This window comes from Pelodiscus sinensis, chromosome 5, assembly GCF_052426305.1.
Source record: "Pelodiscus sinensis isolate ZL-2025 chromosome 5, ASM5242630v1, whole genome shotgun sequence".
Classification (NCBI taxonomy): Eukaryota; Metazoa; Chordata; order Testudines; family Trionychidae; genus Pelodiscus; species Pelodiscus sinensis.
The window spans coordinates 132,909,212-132,920,604 of NC_143056.1; the positions used below are offsets into that span (position 1 = coordinate 132,909,212).

Below are 11,393 nucleotides of genomic sequence, written 5' to 3' on the forward strand. Positions count from 1 at the left end.
CAGACTCAACTCTATCCCCTATGTTACAGGATGGTTTCTCCTCTTGCTGATCTGTCCTGGAACATCACCTGAGTCCCACAGCCTCAACCTGGGGAGGGTGGTTGGTTTTTTTTGATGGAAAGCTGATAATTCCCATGCAAAAGATAATTCCATAAATTATCCCACCATGGTACCAGGCTAAACCTCCATGACATCCTTCCTGAAGGCAAAAGTTTTGCCCACTCTGGGTCCTTCTGACACTAGCTCTCCATCTGGGCCACAAAGCCATGCAGGTCCTTCTAACCCATGGGCCACTTTGGCTCAATCAGAGACTCCACTAATGTGTCAACATTACCTTTAAAGACAAGTTTGACATTAAAGGAACAGAAAGTCAGATAGAACTGTGGCATCCTAATTGCTCCAGATGATCCCAGCTCATTTTATCAATCGATGAATCAATCACATAGAAATTCCCATGGTATTCCATGTTCTACTCTTGCCAGGTGACTCCCTGAAGTAGGAAAGATGTGATCACTTTTTTGTTTGATGTAGTCCACATGATGACCAGAGGAGCTGAGAAGGAGACTACTGGCAGCTGCTCTCCATAGTTAATTGGCTGGCTCTTCATAAAGTTAGAAATCACCAATGTGCCAGGTAATTCCTTCCCTCTCCCCACCATTGTAAGGATGCTATTTTGATCTGCACCTCACCAATATCGATGTGATATATTGAGTGCCACCAATAGACATTTTTTAAAAACAGATAAAATATATATATTAAAATGTCATAGGTCTTGTGGACCAAAGAATATTAATACGAGAGATAAATAAATTGCTTTGCATAAGATATGTATTTAATATTCCACGAGGCATAATGAAGCGGTCGACAAGGGCTTCCCTTGTTGACCATGGAGCGTACAGACTACCGCGTTGTGCCCCCAAACAGCTGATCGGCACAGCATGGCAGCCATTTTGATGTAAATGTATCAGTGATCATTTAAATCTCCATCCTCCTTGGAACCCCCTTCAGGCAGTTGAAGGCTGCTATCAAATCCCTTCTCCCTCTTCTCTCCTGCAGACTAAACAAACCTATGTCCCTCAGCCCCCCCATAGGTCATGTGCTCCAGCTCCCTCCTCATTTTGGTTGCCCTCTGCTGGACTTTCTCCAATGCATCCACATCTTTTCAGTCCCCCTGATAAAGTGGGCAATTCAATTCCTGTGCTCTCCAATGCTGGGATCTCACCAGTACAGGATCCTACTTGGCCAAAATTTTCATTTTGTGAAATGGCACAGTCATAACACCAGGATGTTCCTGTAAGTCCCAGGACAGGGTATTTTCTGAAATACTGATGAGCCCTTCCTTCCTGCATGGACATTTTCCTAGAGGAAGCCACCTCTCCCAGCCTAGCAGCCATGTAAGTCTTGGGAAGAGGCAATGTGCATTCTCCCTGGCCTTCTAGTGATACTACAGAGGAAGACCGTGTCTCCTAACACTTGGTATGCTCCTCAGCTTAAGCCCACTGAGGATGCTAATGACTTGTCTGCATTGTGTTTTGATCTGTTACATAGGCTAGACATGCTCAAAGAGCATACCACATAGACACCACTCATTGGATGAGCTCCCCTGCTAGTCAAAAATGGATGTCTCCACCTTGGAGTCATTGGACTAGCTTCCCCACTGGTATAAATCAGCCAAAATCCACTGAATTAAAGGGACCCCGATCTTCAGCTGGTGCGACTCTGCTTATATTTTCAACCATGAGTGAAGCATCATAACAAGACAAAAACCACATGGCATCTTTAAATGAAAACTGCATAGCTATCTGAAATAGCTGTTCTACTTGTAATTAGTGGATGAGGTTCCATCTCTTGTGTTAGTCATAGGCCAAGCAAGAAATCATGACTCCATAGGGAATCTGCATAACTTAAAAGAAGTCAATGAGCCAGTTCTCAGGTGGTGTAATTAATTAGCTTCTTAGATGTCAATGGTCAAGACACCCGGCCAATGTACATCAGCGAAGTTCCATTTATTTCCTCATTGGCTAAACTGACCTTCAGCACCATGGACAGCTCAGTGCTACCAAGGCAGTGAGCAAGCCTGCCTGGCCAGCTGTTGGGCTTAAAAGGACATTTGCCCTGAGGTAAAGGTGACAAATAAGTGGAGGCTCTGGTTGAGCCAAAATGGCCCAGGAGCTAGAAGGTCCTACATGGCTTGATGGCCCCAGATGGAGAGCTAGGGTGTGTCTAGACTACAGGGTTTTGTCGACAAAAGTGGACTTTTGTCAACAAAACTATACTTGTGTCTATCCTACAGCTGCATTCTGTCAACAGTAAGTCGGCAGAATGCGGCAGTTTTGTCAACAGCAGTAAACCTCATTCTACGAGGAATAACACCTTTTGTCAACAGAGTTCTGGCGACAAAAGGCGCTATTGCATCCACACTGTGCTTTTTCAAAAGAGAGTGTCTAGACTCTCTGTCGAAAAAGCAGCTTGCTTTGTCAACAGAACTGGCTGTAGTCTAGATGTGCTTTGTCAAGAGTATCTGTCGATAAAGCCTCTGTCGATAAAGCCTCTGTCGACAAAAGCCTGTAGTCTAGCTATATCCCAAGCATCAGAAGGACCCAGAGAGGGCAAAACTGGAAGGAAGTCTGGGGGGTTTGGCCTGGTACCATGTTGAGACTGTTTAAATATTATGGACACACAAAACCAGATGGGATGCTTGTGAGAGGTGAGTGCCGTGCTATTACACAGACTCCAAAAGTCATCAAAGGGCTCCCTTGGAGGCTGTTCTAACAACAACCCTTTGTCCCTATCAGCAACATGAGAAGCCTACCAATATCCCAACGGAGGGTGGTGCTTCACTGAAACCAGTTTCATTCCTGAGCAGATGACACGGAGAATTTTGAAAGGGGCACTTGCTGCTTTTTAAGCATCTCCCCAAAATGTAGGACTATAGTTTTCCCTTTAGGAATAAGGATGTAGGGATGTCAAATCTAAGAACTAATGGAAGAGCACTCAGTCCACTGAATTTGTCCTTGTCCCAGGTACCTTTAGAAAGTCTTTTTTGTGAACTGTCAGAGATTTAGAGCCAGACTTAGCAGAGTTTAGATCAGAAACGATCAAGTTTCAAATCCTTGTTAACTCCTACTGTGTCCCCTCCACCACTGGGCTCCCAGGTTATGCACCACTTGGGAAGCAGATGGAACCAGCTATGAACCATTGCTGTGTTTCTTTGGAGGGAGGTGGCCTGGGAGGGAAGTGTTTCATGGCAATAATATACATTCCCATTCTCACATTAGAGGATGTTACTCTGCAGTGTAGGTGTTCTTCCCATGGAGTTTTTTTATGGTGCTTCTGATTATACGAAGATAAGGATGTGAATATAAAAACATAAGAATGACCACACTGAGTCAGACCGAAGGTCCATGTAGCCCAGTATCCTGTCTGCCGATAGTGACCAATACCAGATGCCCCAGAGAGAGAGAACACAGCAGATAATCCTCATGTGATCCCTCCCTTGTCATCTATTACCAGACAAACAGAGGCTAGGGACACCATTCCTACCCATCCTGGATAATAGCCATTGATGGACCTAACCTCCGTGAATCTATCTAGCTCTTTTTTGAACACTGTTAAAGTCCAACTATGAGTGGGTGTCAGCCGACGGTCAGGGCAGTGTGTGTGTTACTGAGAAAAGGTTTAATGTCTTGTGTAGTCCAAGGAGGAGGAGGACTACTATAACAACAATTATGAGGTGCTCAGATGCACTACATTGATGAGAGCCACAGAAGGCCCTACAAACAAGCACATTTAATCCCTTTGAGAGATGGGCAAAGGGAGGCAGAACATAGATAAAATTCATATTTTCTTACTTCTCCATAGGACCCTGAATTAAATAATGCTTTAAAAAATGCTTCGTCCTGTAGTTGGAATGAGAGGAGGCAACAAGATATAGAGCAGACTGGCAGGGTTTTTTATTTCAGACTATTGCCATATTTTTAATTTCCCATCATTAAATGTGGACAGTAAAAATAAAGTTGCCACCACAAATGGTCATTTAAACAAACAATACTTACAGTGGGAGCCTAGGAGGTCATTGCTGTTAGTATCAGCAAATATCAGAGTATATTTTCAGCTCTTTAATGTTTTCTAGAGACACTAAAACCACCAAGTCTAGAGATTGTGAGCATTGCGTTTCTTAGTCCATTAACATCAACTTATAGAAAGGGCCTGGGAACGTCTCCATAATTCAGTGTCGTAACTCTCCCATCAACATAGCATCATGTGGGTACTGCTGTAAGTCATGTTAACTTAAACTAGTGGACCTTAGACTGACTAGCAGCATTAGCAAAGACCAACCCTCAGAAAGATTCGGGAGAGGACATAGCCCACTTGGCAGAGCACTATCCGGCAATGTGGGAGACCCAACTTCCAAATAGCTTCTCCCCATCAGAAAAAAAGTGAGAATTAAGCAGGAATTGACCTGGGTCTCCATCCTCACAGGAGAGCTCTACTCCTTGGATTAAAGAATACAAGGAAGCAGAAATATTACTGACTCTTCCAGTCCCTTCCATATGGCCAGTATAAGCCCTTCATTGTCTTTGCTTTGACACTGAAAATTCCCCAGAGGAAAATAAACTGTTCCATTTCCAATCATGTTAAATATTTCCATCTGCTGAGAAAGAAATTTGGGTCCATATTTTCCATTTGCCAAACACGTCAGGAATTGTCAGATTGGGATCAGATTGAACTGTATTTCTTTTTCAACTTTTGTAACCACCCCCTAACTAAAAATTCAAGCAATGGCTGGACTCTATCAATTTATCATTCACAATCCCCTCAGCCATTCCATTCCTACCAGCCCTGTTCTTCAGAGTCTAAAATACCACACAAGAGAACAGAGAGGAAGATCTCTTAGGGAATCTACTGATATTGCATAAATATTCAGTGATTTTTCTTTCTGTTTAATTTATACGGTACGGAAAACCGACTGTTTCCATATTAAGCCTTATTGAATTTAGTTCAGAATAGCACAAATGAGTCACATTTGAGACCCACTCTTGGAAACATTACCCTTGTTAATACTTGTTTTGTTGTTCTTTTAACTTAAAAAACGGCCACACATGCATGAATTAATACCAGGCTATCGCTCCAATGACCCGATAAAGCACATAGACTGCATAGTAACAGGAGGTTTTGCGAAACACCTTTTGGTTAATTCATAAGATATCACACACTTCAGCCTTTCAACTGTATAATTAATCCAGACTCAGTACAAAGAAGAGGGGGAAAGATTTGATGTCCTTCTTTTCTTTCCCAATACCAAGGACTACATGCTTGCAAAGCGTGTTACTTATATATTTTATGCTCACACATATGAAACAGGAGGCTCCTTGAATTTGGCTGAGGCAGTAGCCAGATGAAGTTTTGATCTCTGCTGGGGCTGGCAGACCTTATTGGAATGCAAATTTATGTTAATAACAATATGATCATGGCCAATGCTACCATTGGATGATGCACAATGACATTGCAATGGGCTAGGAATGGAATTCAACTGTCTTTCTTTCCACCATAGAATCTGTATTGAGTCAAAGAGATTTATGAAAGAGTGACAGGTTTATGTATTGCTTTCTGCAGGGCGCCCTTCACCTCCCTGTTCCTCAGGCTGTAGACAAGAGGGTTCAGCAAGGGGACCACCAGCATGTAGAACACTGAGGCTATTTTGTCTGTTTCCATGGAATAGCTGGAGGTGGGACGTAAATACATGAAGAGTTGGCTGCCATGGAACATGGCCACCACCGTCAAGTGACAAGAACATGTGGAGAAAGCTTTGCGCCGGCCCTCGGCAGAGCGGATCAGCAAGATGGTGTAGATGATACAGACATAGGAGAGGAGGATGGTCACCACGCTGAACACTGTAGTGTAGCATACAGAGGCAAACAGCACTATCTCATTCATCCAGGTGTCAGAGCAGGAGAGCATCAGCAGCGAGGGAATTTCACAGAAGAAATGTTTGATAATGTTGGAGCTGCAGAATGACAGCTGGAGTAAAAACCAGATGTTTATCGTTGCATCGGCCAACCCCACACCATAGACTCCAACCATCAGCTGGTTACAGCGCTGCCTAGACATGGTGAGCGTATAGCTCAGTGGGTTAGAAATGGCCACATAACGGTCATACGCCATCACAGCCAGCAAGAGACACTCAAAATCTTGAAAAATGATACCAAAGTACAATTGTATATGGCAAGCAGAATACGAAATGCTTTTCGTCTCAGATAAAAAATTCTGCAGCATGTTAGGGGCAATGACTGAGGAACAGCAGAGATCACAGAAAGACAAACTCCGGAGGAAAAAGTACATGGGGGTGTGGAGTCGGGGGTCAATTGTGATTAATAAGATCATTCCCCCATTTCCTACCAGCGTGAGAACATAAATCAGTAGGAACAACATAAACAAGGGGACCTGCAGCTCCAGACGATCTGTGAGCCCTGAGAGAATGAATTCCATCACCACTGAGTGATTTCCCACTTCCATTGTCTCGGAGCCAAGATCAGGCAGCTATGGGGATGTCGGCGGGAAGATGACTCAGGAAAAATAATCCTTTACTGTAATGAAGGAAGAAACAAAAATTGAGGATCAGTTTCTTATTGGACACTGTTAGGATCTCAGGGAAGGGCTTTGTCGACAGAGTCAGATTTTCACAGCTGGTCATTCCATTTCTTTGATCAATTTCACTGTACACACACAAGGACATGCAGGTTAATCATCCCCCCTAGACACTAATTTAAGCAGCAAAGTCTGACTTGTGAGTCCATAGTGAACCACCATCCCAATGTGACAATCTTATTGCTTAGCTCAAAAGGGGGTGAGAGTAAACGTGTGTCAATCATTCCATCATCTTTGGGCAAGGGCAGCTTTGTGGCTCAGCATGCTGGTTTGAGAAAAGGCTCGTGTGCTGTAATAATAAAGCTTCCAGGCATCTCACTATGTAATTCACATTGGTTTGTATGAACACCCAGACACATTGGGTCCATCTAGACTAGCAAGATTTTGCAAGAAAGCGGCCGCTTTTGTGCAAAAACTTGCCAGCTGTCTACACTGGCTGCTTGAATTTGCGCAAGAGCACTGTCATTCTAATGTATGAATTCAGTGCTTCTTGTGCAAATACTTTGACACTCCTGCTCCGGCATAAGCCCACTTGTGCAAGAATACTTGCACAAGCGGGCCAGTGTAGACAGGCACCTTAATTTTTTACGCAAGAAAGCCCGATGGCTAAAATGGCCATTGGAGCTTTCTTGAGCAAAAGCGCTTCTATACTGGGAACGGATGCTTTTGCGCAAACGCATCCGTGCCAATCGAGACGCTCTTTTGCGGAAATACTTTTAACGGAAAAACTTTTCTGTTAAGAGTATTTCCGCAAAATCATGCCAGTCTAGACACAGCCATTATGAAACACACTAAATTCAGTTATTATGCAGTAACATATTTTTTTCCCTAAACAAAGAGCTTGTTCTGGTTGTTCTAGGTGTTGGGGTGAATTTTATTAGTGCTGGAGATCTTGAAACCTGTACCTGCCAAACACCATCAAGTCCATCTAGGTGTGACTGTGATGCAGGAGAATAGCACTTACCTTCTGGCAGCAGAGAGAGACTTAGAAGTGTTTCCCCATTGACAGAAACTGCCTCTTTGGAGCTTTTGGAAGGATTTATACTGAGGTTTTTGATCTATGGGACATGTTCCTGAAACAACAGGGAATACCTGAGCTCAAAGTGGAATAACACCTAATTAATCCATTCAGTGAACCAAAGCCCTCCCCAGTGTAATTCATACCCAGAGGAATAGTTGTTTCACTCTTTCCTCCTGTGTTACTAAATGATGCAATTTCTACCAGAGTTACAGTGTATGAAATTCTGGGTAAATTTCATCCTGAAGTTTTTAGTTGAAACAGGTACTGAGCAGAGCTTATCAACAAAGGGCATGTAGAAACTAAATGAGGTCCTACAGATACCCCATGTCTTCATTCTCTTTCATGGCTCCCAGACTCAATGCCTTCCCTTCCCCCAACACACTGTAGAGAATGGTCTCTTCTCTTGCTGATCTGCCTACAGATATCACCGAGTCCCACAGCCACAGTTTGGGGACGAGGGAAGTTTGATATTTGATGGAAATCTGATTATTCCTATGCAAAAGATAATTCCATAAAAATAGATGAAATGCCTTGATTTTGAAATAATCCCCTTATTAATGCCTTATTTTGAAATAAGTGGAACATCCACCTCACCTACTTTTTTTGAAATCTGTACTCCTGCTTTTCTCAAAGAATAATGTTATTTCAAAATAATTATTCTTAAATAACTGAAGTGTGCACCCTTCAGCATTGCTATTTTGAAATAACAACTTCCTGGAGTAATTCCTATCAATTACTCCACAGTGCTTCCTGTGGCTCTAAGTCAAGGTACTGTGTTCACAGTGATGGAGCTTGTCTGAGACTCATTTGGAGACTCCACTGTGTTGTGGAGACAGTATTTCTATTTTCTTATTCCAGGAGTTATAAAATCTATTTGAGTTATTTTGAAATAGTTTCCTAGTGTAGACATGCCCTCAGAATAAAATGAGGAGCCCCGTGGCTCTGTAGGGCATGTCTAAAGTAGGTACAATGTTCAAAATGACTAAAATCAACTTAATAGCACCCAATTTAACAAAATCAAAATAGTGTGTCCCAACTCTGTGATGGCTTTTAATTAGTCCAGTGCAGGCAGGCTCCATTAATGTGGATTTGCTACCTCAGATATAAATCCCCAGGAAGCCCTGTGGAGTAATAAGTTTGAATTACTCTGGCCAGTAGTTTTTTCGAAATAGCAACACCAGACTGTTCACACTATCTTTATGTTGAAATAACTATTTTGAAATTAGGTACAGGTGAGCAAAGCCCACAGGTAAGTGGAGAACATGCAGACCTAGGAGATAGGTCTATAATGGCAGAGAGAAAGGAGAGTCAGGGCAAAATTGGGAGGCAAAGTCAAATCAGTATCTTAGGGTATGTCTAGACTACATGGCTCCATCGACGGAGCCATGTAGATGAGTTTACTAGACATAGGAAAATGAAGTGGTGATTTAAATAAGCAATGCTTCATTTACATCAAAATGGCCACCGCGCTGTGCTGATCAGCTGTTTGGTGGCACAATGGGGCAGTCTAGACAGGCCTCGGTCAATAAGGGAAGCCTTTGTCGACGGTTCCGGTAAACCTCATTTCTCGAGGCATAATGGAGAGGTCAACAAAGGCTTCCCTTGTCGACCGCGGTGTGTCCAGACTGCCCCGCTGTGCCGCCAAACAGCTGATCGGCACAGCGTGGTGGCCATTTTGGTGTAAATGAATCAGAAATTATTTAAATTGCCGCTTCATTTTCCTATGTCTAGTAAACTCATCTACATGGCTCCGTTGATGGAGCCATGTAGTCTAGACATAGCCTTCGATGTCTATACTCAAATGCGAGAAGTATGGGTAACAAGCAGGAAGAACTGGAAGTGCTAATAAATAAATACAATTATGACATTGTTGTTATCACAGAAACTTGGTGGGATAATATACGATATTGGAATGTTTGTATAGAAGGGTACGGCTTGCTCAAGAAAGAGACAGGGAAAAAGGGAGGAGATGTTGCCTTATATATTAAAAATGAACACACTTGGAGTGAGGTGGAGATGGACATAGGAGACGGAAGTGTTGAGAATCTCTGGGTTAGGCTAAAAGGGATTAAAAACAAGGGTGATGTCATGCTAGGAGTCTACTACAGGCCACCTACCCAGGTGGAAGAAGTGGATGAAGCTTTTTTTAAACAACTAACAAAATCATCCAAAGTCCAAGATTTGATGGTGATGGGACACTTCAACTATCCAGATGTATGTTGGGAAAATACCACAGTGGGGCAAAGACTATCCAATAAGTTCTTGGACTGCATTGGAGACAACTTTTATTGAAAGAGCTACCGGAGGGAAGCTGTTCTAGATTTGATCCTAACAAATAGGGAGGAATGGGATAAGAATTTGAAAGTGGAAGGCAGCTTTGGTGAAAGTGATCATGAAATCACTAAGGAATGGTAGAAGGGAGAACAGCAGAATAGAGACAATAGATTTCAGGAAGGCAGATTTTGGTAAGCTCAGAGAGCTGATAGGTAAGGTCCCATGGGAATCAAGACTGAGGGGAAAAACAACTGAGGAGATTTGGCAGTTTTTCAAAGGGACATTATTAAGGGCCCAAAAGCAAGCTATTCAGCTGTGTCGGAAAGACAGAAAATATGGCAAAAGACCGCCTTGGCTTAACCACGAGATCGTGCATGATCTAAAAATAAAAAGGGAGTCATATAAAAAATGGAAACTAGGACAAATTACGAAGGATGAATATAAGCAAACAATACAGGAATTCAGGGGCAAGATTGGAAAGGCAAAGGCACAAAATGAGCTCAAACTAGCTACGGGAATAAAGGGAAACAAGAAGACTTTTTAAAAATACATTAGAAGCAAGAGGAAGACCAAGGACAGGGTAGGCCCACTGGTCAGAGAGGAGGGAGAAACAGTAACAGGAAACTTGGAAATGGCAGAGATGCTTAATGACTTCTTTGTTTCAGTCTTCACCGAGAAGTCTGAAGGAATGACTAACATAGTGAATGCTAGTGGGAAGGGGGTAAGATAAAATTTAAAAAGAACAAGTTAAAAATCACCTAGAAAAGTTATATGCCTGCAAGTCACCAGGGCCTGATGACAAGCATCCTAGAATACTCAAGGAGCTGATAGAGGAGGTATCTCAGCCTCTAGCGATCATCTTTGGAAAATCATGGAAGACAGGAGAGATTCCAGAAGACTGGAAAAGGGCAAATCTAGTGCCCATCTATAAAAAGGGAAAGAAGAGCAACCCAGGAAACTACAGACCAGTCAGTTTAACTTCTGTGCCAGGGAAGATAATGGAGCAAGTAATTAAGGAAAACATCTGTAAACACTTGGAAGGTGGCAAGGTGATAGGGAACAGCCAGCATGGATTTGTAAAGAACAAATCATGTCAAACCAATCTGATAGCTTTCTTTAATAGGATAACAAGTCTTGTGGATAAGGGAGAAGCGGTGGATGTGGTATACCTAGACTTCAGTAAGGCGTTTGATATGGTCTCGCATGATATTCTTATCAATAAACTAGGGAAATACAACTTAGATGGGGCTACTATAAAGTGGGTGCATAACTGGCTGAATAAGCATACTCAGAGGGTAGTTATTAATGGTTCACAATCCCGCTGGAAAGGTATAACAAGTGGGGTTCTGCTGGGGTCTGTTTTGGGACCGGCTCTGATCAATAACTTCATCAACGATTTAGATATTAGCATAGAAAGTACGCTTATTAAGTTTGCAGATGATACCAAGCT

At 42.7% G+C, this 11,393-nt stretch overlaps 1 protein-coding gene across 1 annotated transcript; it reads right to left on the minus strand.

Annotated features, from left to right (window-relative positions):
- Positions 1–5,577: 5,577 nt before the first annotated feature.
- On the minus strand, positions 5,578–6,516 carry LOC142829346 (olfactory receptor 5J3-like). The gene has a single exon (XM_075928836.2). The coding sequence runs from the start codon at positions 6,514–6,516 to the stop codon at positions 5,578–5,580; it is 939 nt and encodes a 312-aa protein (XP_075784951.2).
- Between the last annotated feature and the right edge of the window lie 4,877 nt (positions 6,517–11,393).

Excerpts from the sequence above, each read along its gene's own strand:
- LOC142829346 (XM_075928836.2), bottom strand. The coding sequence starts at position 6,516 with ATGGAAGTGGGAAATCACTCAGTGGTGATGGAATTCATTCTCTCAGGG.